We start from the raw sequence: 19,176 nt of genomic DNA, 5'->3' as shown, positions 1-19,176 counted from the left end.
AATTCACAACATAAGTATGTATGTAGTCTCTCCACATACAGGGTCATAATAACTACAGCTACACTGTAAAATCCATGAACTTAGATGAAACATTAAATTAAATATTCAGAAGTCAAATTGGCTTTTGGATGGCTTTGGGCTTTTACAAAGCCCAAACACTACAGAAGAGATAGAAATTGAACCAGTTCAATGACTAACAAAATGCAGTGTATTTCAAACCAAACAAAAATCATGTATAACATTATTTTATATGATGTTATTCCTTTCACTGAGACACATTGGAAATGAATAAGAGTGCAATAATCATAGTGTCTGTGTGGATAGAACCACTCACCCCAAGACAATCTCAAACTGTCTTCAACCTTTATATTCCCATACAAGCAATAACATAATCCCCATTCAGACAGAAGGCTCTGTAGTCCAATTTAGAGGAACTGCACGTGTAAAACATTTGCAATTCAACGGTTTAAGAAGACACACTCATTGCATCAGGTTTGTGAATGAACCTCATTGGTTTTAGCACATTCAATTCTCTGTGTCAGGAACAGGCTGAGGGTGAAAAATACTCGAATAAGCATTTGCAGGACTGACATTTTTCAAAATGCAACGTGTTTCTGGTCATTCCTATTCCCCAAATATCCTTGGTTTTCATCCCTCTAGTCTAGCCTCTAAACATACACACCATCATACTTACGTACAGAAACACACACACATGCATGGTAAAAATATGATGACCGGGACCCCCCCCCCCCTCCCCACCCGCCTTCAATTCCAAGTTAGTCCATGGTCCATATAATACACATTAAATAGTACAGAGGTCACAGTTAATTTACAAAAGGTAGTGTGCCTGAAGCAACAAAAAAAGCACTGTCAGGCATTTCTGCTTATCAAAAAATCACTCCCGGTCTCCCTCCTTCCCCCCCCAACACCAACCAACCCCAAAATTCACACATCTTTTTTCATTCCTTGTTTTCACAGATCAATACACAACACCAGACTCATCCCCTCCCACTGATAAGAGAAGAAACAACAACAAAAATTCTGAAAGAAATCCACAATAATCCAGGAAGGGCTTTTGTTAATTCCATTAATTGTCCATTTTGGATTAAAGTTTCCTCTGTCCTTTGTACACTCCAGTGTTACAATTTGGCAAGTGTTTTTTCTCTAATACCATCCTTGTTAAAGTTTTTGACAGGAGCTTTTACTTTTAGGTTGCGAGGGGGAGAGTTATGTGTTCCCACCGAAAGTCATGAATTACACAGTGTTGTGTTTCCCCATTAGTTGGAATAATCCCTTGATGTTTATTACTTCAACACATAGAGGCATACAGCTGTCAACTCTTCCTTGCATTGGTTAGAAACAAACCTTTTTTTCTTTTTCTTTTACAGAGTAAGGCCATAACCCAGATAATAGAAATAACAATTCAAAGTTATGTTGCTTTTTCACTGTTATTGTTAGTTTGTGTCATTGTTATTGTTTGCAGACAACAGTAGACAATTAGAAAACCAAAAGAAACATACAGTTGTACCCACAAAGGGATAGTATCATGTTCCAAACCTCTCCTTGACATTCACTTAAAATATTACATTCTCTGTGTCCTGGCCTACACCTGGTTAGCACTCTGGTTCAATTCTAAATCATGTTAAGAAAAAAACTATTGATTTATCATACTCCAATGTGCAAAAACATAAATGGGCAAGTTCCCCCCACCCCTCTTCCAAGACCTTCGTGTGAAGTGATGATGTCATCAAATATAAATAACTTTATCCTATCTGAAGATATAAACATTCTGATTTAGCTTTTATGAACATTACTATCAACTGTCTTTTTAAACAATTTGCGAGATTTCCAAGGTGTTCAATCATCTGTAACAATACCACCTGCAGCAACAGGAATTTAGAAAGAGCACTGAGCATTTTCTGTCAATGTATCATTGGTTTTCTGTTATAAAATGGACTCAGATTCTCATAGTTTGTCCTTGATTGGGGCATTGTTTTGTTTAAAAGTTATCCTCAGGAATCATGGGATAACACAAATATCACCTAAACATGCACTTCACAATTAGTATCTGCTCATTTCTGTTCAACGCTAACGAACACAAGATCAAACTTTTCTCCACGGCAGCTCTTGTTAACACGTTTTTTCCCCATCTCCTATTGTTCGCTGATTTGAGGTGCTCGTTAGACCAAATGAGAATGTTACTTGCACATTTTCGTAACGTATGACCATGCCAGAATAACTCTTGCTGACTTTCTATGATAGCCTCTTGTCAGTTTCTACTTCCGCCGACTTCACTAAATCTTGCATGTTTTCTTTCAAGGGTATTAGTTGTTCAAATCATCAAAATGAATGTAGATCTCAAGGTGGACAAATAAATAAACATAATAATTCATCTGAGAAACACCACATAAACCCGTGAGAGTGCCTGAATATGCTATTCGTACAAAACTCATGTTTTGTATGTTTGACTGATGCCTTTGATTAAAGCAGTTGAAGGAAGCAGTTTCATATTTGTTCCACATTAAAAGTAAGAATACATACATGCATCTGAGATGGACACTTTTGTTGTTGGTTCAGTCTCCTATTCTTTCTGTGTGGAGAAGGCCATTTATATTTTTAAAAAATATTTAAAAAATGGCAGTTAGCAGTTTAATGTAACTGATCTAAAAATGAATCCAAATCTATAAGCTGAAGTCAAAGGTGTTTTTGGTTTGATAATAAAATGTGGAAATCATACATTCTTTCTATAATAATTTTAGACCAACAATTGGTTTCATGGTTTCTACACTGCAGCAACCACATGCCTGTTACTGTGTTTAATAATCCCCCAATAAGACTTTAGAAAAACAATTTAGAACATCCCAAATGAGCTTGAAATACCTCTCCTCTGACAAGGAGAAACCCAGATACATCACATGGAGGTGAATGGAATTCTGAAATTTTAACCTCTTCAACAGTTCCAGACTGACACCCACCCTTTTTAAATCATCTTGCACTGAATCAAAGGCCACAACAACTCAAATGGTCCCTCAGCCAACCAAACAACTCCCAGACATCCCTGCCACACCCCCACCCCCACCAGGTAACGACCGCCCACCGTCCCCCTCACATGACGCGATAAGGCTCTCGGGGCAGATGAGGTTTAGTCCTACAGCTGGCTGGCAGGTGTGCCAGGAGCCCCTTCTTCAGGTCCTTGTTGAGGAAGAAGCAGACAATAGGGTTTACCCCTGCCTGGGCAAAGCTCATCCATACGGTGGTGGAGAGGTACCGGTGCGGTATGGTGCAGGCCTTGACAAACACCCGCCAGTAGCAGGCCACTATGTAGGGTGACCACAGCACCAGGAACAACAGGGTGATAACGTAGAACATCCTGCCGAGCTGCTTCTCCGCCTTGAACTCCTCCATGCCCAACAGGCGCCGGTTCTGGTTGTGCAAGTTCTGCCGGATGCCCAGCAGGGTGGGCGGCATGGGGCCCCGACCAAAGCCTGCGATCCAGTTGGCTGCCGCCTGGCCGGTGGCGCCAGGCCCGTGGAAGGTCCAGTTTTGGCTAATAGCAGGCACCATCTGGACGGGCTTCATCTTGCGGTGCTTGTACTCGAAGAGCAGCAGTTTCATGTAGACCACGTGCGTGGCCAGGATCAGCACAGCCAGCATCAGCATAAAGCCCAGTGTGTCGTTTGCCTTGAAGTAGCGGTGCTCGAAGATGCACTGATCCTCCTCGCGGATGAACTTGTAGGTGCCCACATCAAAGACAGGTGGGAAGGCCATGGCCACTGACAGCGTCCACACCATGCACACCACCGCCACGCACGTCCAGAAGGTCATGCGCTTGGAGTAGAAGCGGTGGTGGGCGATGGCCATGTAGCGCGTCACGCTGATGCAAAACAGCATGAAGGCAGCATGGAAGCAGAAGAGCACGGCCATGAAGGCCACCACCTTGCAGCTGAGCACGCTGTAGGTCCAGGCCGAGCCGTTCTTGATGGACACCAGCACGAAGGGGAAGCAGACGGCCGAGCGGATGGTGTCGGCCAGGCACAGATCCAGCAGGAAGTAGTAGGGGGCCTTGTGCAGGGCCCGGTCCCTGAGGACCAGCAGAGACACCACCAGGTTCCCCACCAGGCTGATGCAGATGATTAGCCCCAGTAGGACCAGTTTGATGTAGGTGGACACAGCTGACGATGGGCCCCCGACTGCCATCCCTCCCGTCGTGGCCACCACCGCCGCCAGGGGACCGCCAAGCCCCTCACTGGTCTCGTTGCCATTGGCCATCCCTTTGTCTCCCAGGTTATGCCCTCTTCTCTCCTGAAATCCACTCCTCCTTCTCCCTCTCCTCCTCCGCCTCCTCCTCCAGCTGCCCTTTTGTTCGTCCTCGTGGTTGCCTCTCCTTTTGATCTCACATGGAACCGGAGCGCTTCAGTCCGCATTGCCCCATTTTTCACTAAGCCCCTTGTTTCCTGTAGCTCTATCTCTCGTGCCTCTTCTCACAGCTTCAGCTCCTATAAACAGGAAGTAAGAACAGCAAGCATTAAACGTTTGGATGGACTTCCATGTCTGACATCAGTGTGGAATAATACAGTGTAAGCGTTTGCAGGGAGTATACTGTATAAGGTTAATATGAGAGGTGTGTGTCTCTTGGCTTTTCTAATAGTAAAATACAATGCTTTTATGATTCCAGCATTGGCCTAGCTGGACTGCAGCAGTTGTTTTGTAAAATGTCATAATTTCCAGGAAGTGGTGGTTATGATGTCCAATGATTACCTAACTGTCAATATCGTGCTAGGCCAATATGGAGTTAGGTAAGAGTATGAAGTGTTAGACATAGCAACCGTGTAACTACCTATATGTAGATGATTAGCCCTAGTAGCCCCAGTTTACATACAGCGGGTTCCAGAATGATTGGATCCCTTGATAAGGATGAGCAAAAAATATGATATCATATAAATAATACAAATACTGAGCTAAATTGTATGCTCATTTAATACAAAAAATATGGAAGATATTTGTCAAAATTATTTTCAATACTCCAGCAGCATTTTTTACATTTCTATTTATGTCATTTAGCACAGTGGTTCCCAAACTCTGGGGCCCGTGGGTCCCCCCTCCCCCCAAAAATAAATAATACAACAAACTCACGCTGGCTTTCAATTTACTCTTAAAAGTTATAATAGTAGAATGCACAAGGTACAATTTTGAAATTAGGTATTGCATCATCAGTTCCTCTTGCATCATCAGTTCCTCTTGTCATGTCAGTCATTGAAAAATGTGTAGAATTGCAAGAAATAAGCTTTAAACCTGCAAAATTCTCTGAACAGTGATGAACAGTGATGGTGCCCATAGAAATAGACGTGGCGCGTGATGTTACCCAATGCTGGAAAGGGGGGCCCCGAATGAAAAAGTGTGGGAACCCCTGTTTTAAGAGAGCTATTTATAACTATTCAGAAATCTCCAGATCAACTAGACCATGTTAGCTAACGATCCCTTAATAAAGATGAGGACAAAAGACTGTATAAAATTAATAATACAAATCGTGAGCTATTCTGTATGCTACCAAAACATATAACAATTATATTATTTTATACTAATACAATTGCTCAGAGAAAGAGGTTTTGTTCAACAAGTAATAAAAAATATAGAAAAGATATTGATCAAAATGATTGGATCATCTGTTTTCAATACTCCAGCACCCTCCCCCTGCGAGGATAATGACACTGAGCCTATTCTAAAATGTTTTATGACATTAAAGAACACATTGGGAGGGATCTTAGACCATTCCTCCATTCAGAATCTTTCCAGATCCTTTATATCCTTCATCTGTGCTTATTGACTGCCCTCTTCAATTCAAACAACACATTTTCAATGGGGTTCAATTCTGGAGACTGAGATGGCCATTGCAAAATGTTGATTTTGTGGTAAATTAACAATTTCTTTGTGGATTTTGGTGTGCACTTTTGGTTATTGTCTTGCTAGAAGATTCACTTGCGGCCTCCGGGCAGAGGCAACCAGGTTTTCGACTTGGAATGGTCTAATGTCCTTCCCAATATGTTCTCCAATCTCATAAACATTTTAGAAAAAGGCTCAGTGACTTTATCCTCGCAGGGGGAGGGTGCTGAGCAGCTAGGCAAAAATGGAGGAAAACTAAAATTCCGGAGAACCTATCACCCTTTCACTTCCTCCTCTTTACCGTCTCTTCTGTATCCTCTGCTAAAGCCACTTTCTATCACTCTTAATTCCAAGCCTCTGCCTCCAACCCTGGGAAACTATTTTCCACCTTCTCCTTCCTCCTTAATCCTCTACCTCCTCTCCCTCCTTCCTCTCTTGATAAAAAGGTTGATGACATCCACTCCTCATTCACTCAGCATACTGAGTCCACTGGTCCCACTCCCACAGAACTCCCCTACGCCTTGACCTCTTTCTTCCTTCTCTCTTCAGCTGAAATCCTGCTGAAATCCAGCTGCCCGACCACCTACCAACTCGACAGCCATCCCCTCTTCCCTTCTCCAGACCATCTCTTGAGACCTTCTCCCATTCCTCCCTCATCAACCCATCCCTGACCACTGGCTGCGTCCCCTCTGACTTCAGGATGGCCAGAGTATCTCTTCTCAAGAAACCAACACTCAACCCCTCTGATCGGTATCCCTTCATTCTTTTCTTTCCTAAACACTTGAGCGTGCTTCCTCTGACCAACTCTCTCGTTATCTCTCTCAGAACGATCTTCTTGACACTAATCAGTCAGACTTCAAGACGGGTCACTCAAATGAGACTGCTCTTCTCTGTGGCAAAGTTGACTCACTCTCTCTCTGCTGTTCTCATCCTCCTCGATCTATGTGCTGCCTTCGACACTGTGAATTACAGTGCCTTGCGAAAGTATTCGGCCCCCTTGAACTTTGCGACCTTTTGCCACATTTCAGGCTTCAAACATAAAGATATAAAACTGTATTTTTTTGTGAAGAATCAACAACAAGTGGGACACAATCATGAAGTGGAACAACATTTATTGGATATTTCAAACTTTTTTAACAAATCAAAAATGGAAAAATTGGGCGTGCAAAATTATTCAGCCCCCTTAAGTTAATACTTTGTAGCGCCACCTTTTGCTGCGATTACAGCTGTAAGTCGCTTGGGGTATGTCTCTATCAGTTTTGCACATCGAGAGACTGAAATTTTTTCCCATTCCTCCTTGCAAAACAGCTCGAGCTCAGTGAGGTTGGATGGAGAGCATTTGTGAACAGCAGTTTTCAGTTCTTTCCACAGATTCTCGATTGGATTCAGGTCTGGACTTTGACGTGGCCATTCTAACACCTGGATATGTTTATTTTTGAACCATTCCATTGTAGATTTTGCTTTATGTTTTGGATCATTGTCTTGTTGGACGACAAATCTCCGTCCCAGTCTCAGGTCTTTTGCAGACTCCATCAGGTTTTCTTCCAGAATGGTCCTGTATTTGGCTCTATCCATCTTCCCATCAATTTTAACCATCTTCCCTGTCCCTGCTGAAGAAAAGCAGGCCCAAACCATGATGCTGCCACCACCATGTTTGACAGTGGGGATGGTGTGTTCAGGGTGATGAGCTGTGTTGCTTTTACGCCAAACATAACGTTTTGCATTGTTGCCAAAATGTTCAATTTTGGTTTCATCTGACCAGAGCACCTTCTTCCACATGTTTGGTGTATCTCCCAGGTGGCTTGTGGCAAACTTTAAACGACACTTTTTATGGATATCTTTAAGAAATGGCTTTCTTCTTGCCACTCTTCCATAAAGGCCAGATTTGTGCAATATACGACTGATTGTTGTCCTATGGACAGAGTCTCCCACCTCAGCTGTAGATCTCTGCAGTTCATCCAGAGTGATCATGGGCCTCTTGGCTGCATCTCTGATCAGTCTTCTCCTTGTATGAACTGAAAGTTTAGAGGGACGGCCAGGTCTTGGTAGATTTGCAGTGGTCTGATACTCCTTCCATTTCAATATTATCGCTTGCACAGTGCTCCTTGGGATGTTTAAAACTTGGGAAATCTTTTTGTATCCAAATCCGGCTTTAAACTTCTTCACAACAGTATCTCGGACCTGCCTGGTGTGTTCCTTGTTCTTCATGATGCTCTCTGAGCTTTTAACGGACCTCTGAGACTATCACAGTGCAGGTGCATTTATACAGAGACTTGATTACACACAGGTGGATTGTATTTATCATCATTAGTCATTTAGGTCAACATTGGATCATTCAGAGAACCTCACTGAACTTCTGGAGAGAGTTTGCTGCACTGAAAGTAAAGGGGCTGAATAATTTTGCACGCCCAATTTTTCAGTTTTTGAATTGTTAAAAAAGTTTGAAATATCCAATAAATGTCGTTCCACTTCATGATTGTGTCCCACTTGTTGTTGATTCTTCACAAAAAAATACAGTTTTATATCTTTATGTTTGAAGCCTGAAATGTGGCAAAAGGTCGCAAAGTTCAAGGGGGCCGAATACTTTCACAAGGCACTGTACCAGACCCTCCTCTCCACCCTCTCAGGATTGTGCGTCTCATGCTCTGCACACTCCTGGATTGCATCCTACTTGGCATGTGCTCCTACCAGGTGGCGCCGAGAGGATTTGTGTCTGCACCATGTGCTCTCACTACTGGTGTCCCCCAGGGCTCAGTTCTAGGTCCTCTCCTCTTTTCTCCATACACCAAGTCACTCGGCTCTGTCATATCCTCTCATGGTCTCTTCTATCATTGCTATGCGGATGACACTCATCTGCTTTTCTCATTCCCCCCTTCTGACACCCAGGTGGCAACACGCATCTCTGCGTGCCTGGCAGATATCTCCGCGTGTCTGTCAGCCGGCGACCTCAAGCTCAACCTCAACAAGACGGAGCTGCACTTCCTCCCAAGACCTCTCCATCACGTTTGAAAACTCTACTGTGTCCCCCTCCCAGAATGCAAAAGACCTTGGCGTAACCCTGGACAATACCCTGTCGTTCTCTGCAAACATCAAAGCAGTGACTCGCAGGTTCATGCTCTACAACATCCATAGAGTACAACTTTTCCTCACACAGGAAGCGGCACAGGTCCTAATCCCGTCACTCGTCATATCCCTTCTGGACTACTGCAACTCTCTGCTGGCTGGACTCCCCGCTTGTGCCATCTAACACCTACAACTTATCCAGAACACTGCAGCCCATTTAGTGTTCAACCTCCCAAGTTCTCTCTTCACCCCACGCCTCCATACTCTCCAGTCGAAGTGGGCACCCACTACAAGACCATAGTATCTGCCTATGGAGCAGCAAAGGGAACTGCCCTGCTCTACCTTCAGGCTATGCTCAAACCCTACATCCAAACCCGAGCGCTCTGTTCTGCCACCTCTGGTCTCTTGGCTGTCCCACCCCTACGGGAGCAGTGGTCAAAGCTCTCCTCTGTCCTGGCACCCCAATGGTGGAACCAGCTTTCCCCTGATGCTAGGACAGCACTGTACATGCCCATCCTCAAAAATGTCTGAAAACCTACCTCTTCAAAGAGTATCTTAAATAATACATCTGCCTTATGTCTCAGCTAGTTTAAGATGAATGCACTAATTTGATCTGGATAAGAGTGTCTGCTAAAAAAAAAAAGAAAGACTAAAATGCAAATGTAATTATATGGTTCTGGAGTATTGAAAACAGGGGATCCAATAATTTTGACCCATATCTTTTTTATATCTTTTTTGTATTACTTGTTTAACAAATGAGCATACAATTTAGCCCAGTATTTGAATTATTTATTTTATACAGTATTTTTTGCTCATCCTTATCAAGGGATCCAATAATTCTGGACCCCACTGTATGTAGTACATCGTAATAATAAGGTATGTTATTCTATTTCAGTAAACTCTTTACGGGATAGTTTGGGATTTTGACAATGAACCCCTTTATCTACTTTCCCCAGAGTCAGATGGACCCGTAGATACAATTATTATTATTATTATCATTATTGTATCTAACGCTAGTTAGAATTGGCTCGCAAAACTACCTCTAACTTCCTTCATACTGGACGCAGAGACATATAAATGGTATCCTGAACTATCCCTTTAACTAATTTTCCATCTTTATGTCCAAGTCTGTCCCACCTTCCCCACCCTTTACCCCAAAATAAAGTTCTGACTGTAGTTGTTTACAACATTAATACATTGTATTATAGCCCCTATCTTCGCGCATTATACAAGGCCTGTAATACAGAATCAAATGTCATAATAGTGGAGGGAGATGTTCAAGTCATCATCCTCGGAATTACACAAATCATTTGTCCCATGGAATCAATCAATTGTTTCTACAAGGGGCGAAACAGGGCTCACATAGGCATCTGCTGTAGCATGCTGTGGAACATCTTCTCCTTCCCCCTCAACACCAATCATATCAGCTGTTTTCTCCACACGCTACATGGCATGCCAGCAACTAGTCTGTCACGGTAATTACCTCGCTTGTTGCTAGGCTACAACACCTTACATTATTTGTGTGTGTGTGTGTGTGTGTGTGTGTGTGTGTGTGTGTGTGTGTGTGTGTGTGTGAGAGAGAGAGAGAGAGAGAGAGAGACCATGTGTGCAGAGAGGGGTTTTTCTGTGTGTGTGTGTGTGTGTGTGTGTGTGTGTGTGTGTGTGTGTGTGTGTGTGTGTGTGTGTGTGTGTGTGTGTGTGTGTGTGTGTGTGTGTGTGTGTGTGTGTGTGTGTGTGTGTGTGTGTGTGTGTGAGAGAGAGAGAGAGAGAGAGAGAGACCATGTGTGCAGAGAGGGGTTTTTGTGTGTGTGTGTGTGTGTGTGTGTGTGTGTGTGTGTGTGTGTGTGTGTGTGTGTGTGTGTGTGTGTGTGTGTGTGTGTGTGTGTGTGTGTGTGTGTGTGTGTGTGTGTGTGCATGTGTGCGTGCGTGCGTGCGTGCGTGCGTGCGTGCGTGCGTGCGTGTGTGTGAAGGAGATTGGGGAAAACAAATCACTTGTGAAGTTGAGATGGCATTTGCTTGATGAAGCCTCATTGGTGCAGTCACTTTGGGGACCACTGACCGGGCATTTCCAAAAGAGGTTGAACAGTAACACTTTAGATGTACAGTATGTCTGATAGCTCAGTGGTGTGCATGTGTAGGTGTCTGTGCTCTCTTGTGTATGAGTGGGTGTGTGTGTGTGATGGGAGTCAATCGGTATTGACCCCTCCACCACCATCATTTGTATTGATGAAACCTTCGGAAGTGATCGGGGGAATGCACAGGTGATGATTATGGAGTATGTGAGTCCTACAGGAGAGAGAAGGGCTTAGAACCATTGTTTCACCGCAGGCATACTAATGTATTTCTGTCACAGTAATTACAGCCGCTTGTTGCTAGGCTACAGGACCATTCTGCCTTGTGGTGTGTTATTCTGTGTGTGTGTGTCTGTGTGTGTGTCTGTGTGTGTGTGTCTGTGTGTCTGTCTGTCTGTCTGTAAGACTATATGAACTATTGTGATGAATGGTGGGGGCCTTGATAGTTTCAGATGGAGAATAGCTATGGTTTCGTTTTTTCTGGGGAGTGCATACCATATGAGAAAGCCAATGAAGGTATCAGATAATAAACTGTTTTCAGTTATTAGTGCACCCATAGTTAGTTCTCAAAGTCTATGATTACACTTCAGAATCATTTTCTTAGTAAATAATTATTTATACATAGAGTAAAATTATTCTACACATTTAGAATAATTTCTAAAACATTTATAAGCATACCTGAGTATTTATGATGGCGTACTAATTAAAGTTATTATAAAGTGCTAACACAGTTACTCATAATAACCCAGTGGTCCCTGATGAACCCAGTTTTCCTTCATTTAAAATAACACCCATATTATTGAATAATAATGCTTATATTAATGAATAAGAGCTTAAATACATAAATGTACACTACTGGTCAAAGGTTTTAGAACACCTACTCATTCAAGGGTTTTTCTTTATTTTTACTTTTTGTTATTACTATTTACCATTGTAGAATAATAGTGAAGATATCAACACTATTAAATAACACATATGGAATCATGTAGTAAACAAAAAAGTGTTAAACAAATCAAAATATATTTTATATTTGAGAGTTTTCAAATAGCCACCCTTTGCCTTGATGACAGCTTTGCACTCTCTTGGCATTCTCTCAACCAGCTTCATGAGGTAGTCACCTGGAATGCATTTCAATTAACAGGTGTGCCTTGTTAAAAGTTAATTTGTGGAATTTCTTTCCTTCTTAATGCATTTGAGCCAATCCAGTTGTGTTGTGACAAGGTAGGAGGGGTTTACAGAAGATAGACTTATTTGGTAAAAGACCAAGTCCATATTATGGCAAGAACAGCTCAAATAAGCAAAGAGAAACGACAGTCCATCATTACTTTAAGACATGAAGGGCCAGTCAACCCGGAAAATTTCAAGAACTTTGAAAGTTTCAAACTGCAGTCGCAAAAACCATCAAGCGCTATGATGAAACTGGCTCTCATGAGGACCGCCAAAGGAATGGAAGACCCAGAGTTACCTCTGCTGCAGAGAATAAGTTAATTTGAGTTACCAGCCACAGAAATTACAGCCCAAATAAATGCTTCACAGAGTTCAAGTAACAGACACATCTCAACATCAACTGTTCAGAGGAGACTGAGTGAATCAACCATTCACGGTCGAATTGCTGCAAAGAAACCACTACTAAAGGACATCAATAAGAAGAAGAGACTTGCTTGGGCCAAGAAACATGAGTAATGGACATTAGACCGATGGAAATTTGTCCTTTGGTTTGGAGTCCAAATTTGAGATTTTTAGTTCCAACCGGATGGTCTCTGCATGTGTACTTCCCACTGTAAAGCATGGAGGAGGAGCAGTTATGGTGTGGGGATGCTTTGCTGGTGACACTGTCTGTGATTTATTTAGAATTCAAAGGCACACTTAACCAGCATGGCTATCACAGCATTCTGCATCGATACACCATCCCATCTGGTTTGTGCTTAGTGGGACTATCATTTGTTTTTCAATAGGACAACGACCCAACACACCTCCAGGATGTGTAAGGGCTCTTTTACCAAGAAGGAGAGTGATGGAGTGCTGCATCAGATGACCTGGTCTCCACAATCACCAGACCTCAACCCAATTGAGATGGTTTGGGATGAGTCAGACCGCAGAGTTAAGGAAAAGCAGCCAACAAGTCCTCAGCATATGTGGGAACTCCTTCAAGACTGTTGGAAAAGCATTCCTGATTGAGAGAAGCTGATAAAGAGAATGCCAAGATTGTGCAAAGCTGTCATCAAGGCAAAGGGTGGCTATTTGAAGAATCCCAAATATAAAACATATTTTGATTTGTTTAACACTTCTTTGGTTACTACATGATTCCATATGTGTTATTTCATAGTGGTGATGTCTTCACTATTATTATACAATGTAGAAAATAGTACAAATAAAGAAAACCCCTTGAATGAATAGGTGTTCTAAAACTTTTGACCGGTAGTGTACCTTTAAACCAATTTCAAATGGCATATATTTTTTTGAAACCTATAGGGGCCTATATTCTTGTTAATTGCCCAATCTCTCATATACAGTGCCTTGCGAAAGTATTCGGCCCCCTTGAACTTTGCGACCTTTTGCCACATTTCAGGCTTCAAACATAAAGATATAAAACTGTATTTTTTTGTGAAGAATCAACAACAAGTGGGACACAATCATGAAGTGGAACGACATTTATGGGATATTTCAAACTTTTTTAACAATTCAAAAACTGAAAAATTGGGCGTGCAAAATTATTCAGCCCCCTTAAGTTAATACTTTGTAGCCACCACCTTTTGCTGCGATTACAGCTGTAAGTCGCTTGGGGTATGTCTCTATCAGTTTTGCACATTGAGAGACTGAAATTTTTTCCCATTCCTCCTTGCAAAACAGCTCGAGCTCAGTGAGGTTGGATGGAGAGCATTTGTGAACAGCAGTTTTCAGTTCTTTCCACAGATTCTCGATTGGATTCAGGTCTGGACTTTGACTTGGCCATTCTAACACCTGGATATGTTTATTTTTTAACCATTCCATTGTAGATTTTGCTTTATGTTTTGGATCATTGTCTTGTTGGAAGACAAATCTCCGTCCCAGTCTCAGGTCTTTTGCAGACTCCATCAGTTTTCCTTCCAGAATGGTCCTGTATTTGGCTCCATCCATCTTCCCATCAATTTTAACCATCTTCCCTGTCCCTGCTGAAGAAAAGCAGGCCCAAACCATGATGCTGCCACCACCATGTTTGACAGTGGGGATAGGGTGTTCAGGGTGATGAACTGTGTTGCTTTTACGCCAAACATAACGTTTTGCATTGTTGCCAGTTCAATTTTGGTTTCATCTGACCAGAGCACCTTCTTCCACATGTTTGGTGTCTCCCAGGTGGCTTGTGGCAAACTTTAAACAACACTTTTTAAGGATATCTTTAAGAAATGGCTTTCTTCTTGCCACTCTTCCATAAAGGCCAGATTTGTGCAATACACGACTGATTGTTGTCCTATGGACAGAGTCTCCCACCTCAGCTGTAGATCTCTGCAGTTCATCCAGAGTGATCATGGGCCTCTTGGCTGCATCTCTGATCAGTCTTCTCCTTGTATGAGCTGAAAGTTTAGAGGGACGGCCAGGTCTTGGTAGATTTGCAGTGGTCTGATACTCCTTCCATTTCAATATTATCGCTTGCACAGTGCTCCTTGGGATGTTTAAAGCTTGGGAAATCTTTTTGTATCCAAATCCGTATTTAAACTTCTACACAACAGTATCTCGGACCTACCTGGTGTGTTCCTTGTTCTTCATGATGCTCTCTGCGCTTTTAACGGACCTCTGAGACTATCACAGTGCAGGTGCATTTATACGGAGACTTGATTACACACAGGTGGATTGTATTTATCGTCATTAGTCATTTAGGTCAACATTGGATCATTCAGAGATCCTCACTGAACTTCTGGAGAGAGTTTGCTGCACTGAAAGTAAAGGGGCTGAATAATTTTGCACGCCCAATTTTTCAGTTTTTGAATTGTTAAAAAAGTTTGAAATATCCAATAAATGTCGTTCCACTTCATGATTGTGTCCCACTTGTTGTTGATTCTTCACAAAAAAATACAGTTTTACATATTTATGTTTGAAGCCTGAAATGTGGCAAAAGGTCGCAAAGTTCAAGGGGGCCGAATACTTTCGCAAGGCACTGTACATATATTTTTCCATTTTTAAAAATCCAATATTTCAGATATAAACAGGGGCTTACCTAATTAGTCATGAGACATTTTTAAACCAAAGTAATGTCACAGTTTTGTATTGCTAGCTATAGAAAGGGACTGTGGTATCATTTGACTCTGTTCACATGATGTAATACTATGGTCATGTAGACATAATGTCTTCTATATTACCATTCCCCATGGTTACATTTGTGGAATACTATAGATTCCAACATGCGACCGGGGGCCCTGTTACTGCTTATGTCGCTTATGCCTGGGGCCCAGCCCTGGGTGGCACCTGATATGTTGAGTTAGTAGATTAACAATAGCTAGATGAAGTATGTGGTTGAGTGTCACTTGTCTGTGTCAATAGCAGAAACACACAGCAGAAACACACACCTGTCATAGGCTAATAATTGGTAAATTATTAGAATCATTATTTTTTTATTGTAGCATACACTATTGGTGTCTCCTATTCAATCACCTCATTACACTTTAGGTTATTTAGAATGAATTAGGCTATTCCAGAGCCTTATATTGAGATAAAGAATCTATAATCCAAATATAAGGCTCTGGTCTATTACATTTCATGTGACTTTATTAGTCTATGTGGCATGAACCTTGGTGGCTAGAGCATGAGAACAGTTTGTAGAAGCCCTATAGTCAGGGCCGGCTCTAGTCTTTTGGAGGCCCTAAGCAATATTTGGTTTGGGGGAATGCTAACAAGCAGGCCAAATCTTGACAGCAGAGAGTTTTAAAGTTAATTTCCTGCAATTCTACAAATTTTGCCTCGGGGCAGGGAGACATTTTTGCTGTTTTAAAGCAAGTTTTCTGCAGTTCTACCCATTTTGCCATGGGGCGGAGAGAGCATTTAGCAATTTTATAACACATTTCTTGCAATTCTACTCATTTTGCCCGCTTATGTTGCTTATGCCTGGAGGCCAAAAAGGTATAAAAGAAATAGGCATCTGAAGAATAGATTATTAATATACAGAAAGATGTGAGTGGAAAAAGAGTTCAAACGATGGGAAAAAAACAAAGATATTGATGAGGTAAGATTACATCATCATGTGTAGGCCTCTATAATTTTGATTGCAAAATTAATATACTGGCTATAGGGATATAAGAGCTTCACAGGAATACAAAAAGGCTATACATCATGAAGGGAGGGGCCTAGAGAAATTGGAGTGGGTTGTTGGTAGCTGAGCCATTGTCAAGAACTGGATAGCAACAGCAATAGAGTACCGCTGCCATGGTCGCGGTGGGAGGAGGCGACGCGGAATTCACCAACCAAAGGAGCCGGAATCACTCTGACACTGTTCAACACCGACCGAATGCAATTATAAACAACCGTATTAGAATATGAATAAATACATCCGGGGCTAGGGAAAATACAATAGGTTTAGTGGTGGGCTTGACACGTCATGTTTGAAGTTAAGTAAATGCATGAACAATTGCGAATAGACCTAGAGCCTATGGTAGACTGGGTCATTTGAAGCATTCAACTTGATCCGATCCTTTCGGGAATTCATGAACAGATGATGTTGATAATAATTCATCAACGAGGGCTGATGACGAGACCCCAACACCCCAGTTGCATCGCATTCGCAAATGGGTAGACCTGTATCGATGCTGTCATAACGGAAATTCGCCAAGTGAATAATATAGCTACCGATTGTTATAGCCTCATGTCCATAATGCGGTTTCCTGTTGTAATTTACCATAGGGCATAGATCACACAAATGGCACTTAAATCTGCAGTGGTGTGTGTCGACTATAATAACCAGAAGATATTACGGGCCTACATGTACAGTTTGTCTATGGCATGCGTCATGGGGCTGCATGAATCATAACAGAAATAGGCTATGTTGTAGCCCCAAAAAAATGGGTTTCACACACGTTAACGAATTAACCAGGTACCTGAGGGGGAAAAAATAAGGCTACGTGGGGCCTAGAAGTAATAACAAAAAAATGACATAGGAAGGTGAAAGGAAATCTTACCTTATTTATTATGCTTGTCCTCGAGACAAAGGCTTAGGATTTTATTCTAGGCCGCTTGTTGCAGTCCACATTAAATATAAAATGATTCAAAGATCATGGTAAAGCAACAGTAAATGGCATAGAGGGGTCAACAAAACGAGCATAAATTCCAAATATAATCCACAATGAATGTCGACATCCTTCACAATTAAATGACTGAAAACATAATTTATACAGGGTATTGTCACCTCAGTAGAATCAGATCTTAATGCACGTATACTTTTACTTTTGCAAGGCTCCCCCGTCAATTAAGCCTGTTGCAGACTTCTTAAATAAACACAGGTTTTAAAGAACAAAAAGGATCGTTTCCTCTTTTTTCGTGTGCATGTCATGTCTTCGGGTTTTCCATAAAGCTCTCCCAATGTTCAGCAATACATTCCCATCACACTGACAGAATAGAACAAATGGGTAAATTCCAATTCTGACAATCTTTTCTGTTTTCAAATACTTATTTCTCGGTGTCATCAACTGGATCCTATCACTGGTAAACGCATCTCAATTTTGAAAATAACGGTGTTCATATTACAGAACATCACGCTTTTATTGTGGGTCTTGCTCTGCTTGTTGGATTCTCCATCAAAAAAAGAGACGCCTTTTTTCGACCATTCTAGTCTCCTGTGATTTTATACTTTCAGTGATAACCCATCCGCTTCCATATTCAACTGTAGGCCAATATGCGGACTCCGTTCAGAGTGCAGTCATCCTTTTTGAAAATATGTACACTGTGTCTGTAGGCGCCCTATATATTTAAAAATGCACCCGTCTGGTTTGGTCTTTGATGGGATTGAAAAAACGATTCATTGTTTGCGGTGATAAATCCCAAATCCCAGGTCTTTCACGGACATGTCAAGTCGTTCGGAATCCATCCTCAGTCATTGTATAAATAATGAAAACTAGAAATGACCTAAATGAAATGGCTGTTAGCAATGGTGAATTGGAAACAGCGGCTCTCGTCTATGCGCGGAGCCTCGGGTTTCCCTCGGTTCCCTTCGGAATTAGCGAGGTAAGATTCGGGATCTTCCGGAATAGGACAGGAGCGAAGTACCGTGTTCGAGAGAAAAAAAGAATCCGTGTGATACACAATCTGTCACATAACTTCACTACATGGAAAGGATATTGAAAATATTATCTCCCCTCTTCATGATGTGACAGTTTGAAGTTACTGCGCACCTTTTTTTTTAACAAAGCATATATTTCAATTGCTGTAGGCTAATGTTTTTAATGTTGTTGCTTTCCCATCATGGTGGTAGGCCCTATAATGAAGTATTACTTGACCTGATCATGTGATAGCAAAGTATATTTATATGTAAATATAGATTGTTTATACAGTGAGCTCCAAAAGTATTGGGACAGTGACAATTGGATTTGAAATGATATATGCTACCAGGATTACAGATAGTCCTGAATGAATCGTGAATAATGATGAGTGAGAAAGTAACAGACGCCCAAATATCATACCCCCAAGACATGCTAACCTCTCACCATTACAATAACAGGGGAGATTAGCATGTCTTGGGGGTATGATATTTGGGCGTCTGTTACTTTCTCACTCATCATTATTCACGATTCATTCAGGACTATCTGTAATCCTGGTAGCATCCACATTAATGTAGAAGTGTTTAGAAACATATTCTATTCTTATTTACATTAAAAGTGTCTCCAAAATAACACAGTACATTATTTACCATAGCCAATGTATCATTTCAAATCCAAAGTATTGGCGTACAGAGCCAAACCAACAAAAAATGTGTCACTGTCACAATACTTTTGGAGCTCACTATATATCAAGGGTCAGACTGAAGCAACAGCTGCCACTAGAGAGCTAAAGAAAAAGTCAGGTGCACTGCTATTTCTCATCTCACTGCTATTTCTCATTTTGGACTTGAATCATCCTCATCCTCATCATCATAATAATCATCATCATGGTAATTATAATCATAATAATAATCATCATCATCCTCAATCCCATCCTCATCCTT

The 19,176-nt window shown here is 41.7% G+C and overlaps 1 protein-coding gene across 1 annotated transcript; it reads right to left on the bottom strand.

Moving 5' to 3' along the window:
• Positions 1-975: 975 nt before the first annotated feature.
• On the bottom strand, positions 976-18,170 carry LOC112222059 (probable G-protein coupled receptor 173). The gene is made up of 2 exons (XM_024384626.2): positions 17,159-18,170; positions 976-4,496 (listed from the first exon to the last, which is right to left on the bottom strand). The coding sequence occupies exon 2, from the start codon at positions 4,267-4,269 to the stop codon at positions 3,106-3,108; it is 1,164 nt and encodes a 387-aa protein (XP_024240394.1). The 5' UTR covers positions 4,270-4,496; positions 17,159-18,170; the 3' UTR covers positions 976-3,105.
• Positions 18,171-19,176: the final 1,006 nt, after the last annotated feature.

The sequence above is a fragment of the Oncorhynchus tshawytscha genome, linkage group LG22, assembly GCF_018296145.1.
Source record: "Oncorhynchus tshawytscha isolate Ot180627B linkage group LG22, Otsh_v2.0, whole genome shotgun sequence".
NCBI lineage: Eukaryota > Metazoa > Chordata > Actinopteri > Salmoniformes > Salmonidae > Oncorhynchus > Oncorhynchus tshawytscha.
This window is presented reverse-complemented; position numbering and strand designations above follow the sequence as displayed.

Excerpts from the sequence above, each read along its gene's own strand:
- LOC112222059 (XM_024384626.2), bottom strand. The coding sequence starts at position 4,269 with ATGGCCAATGGCAACGAGACCAGTGAGGGGCTTGGCGGTCCCCTGGCG.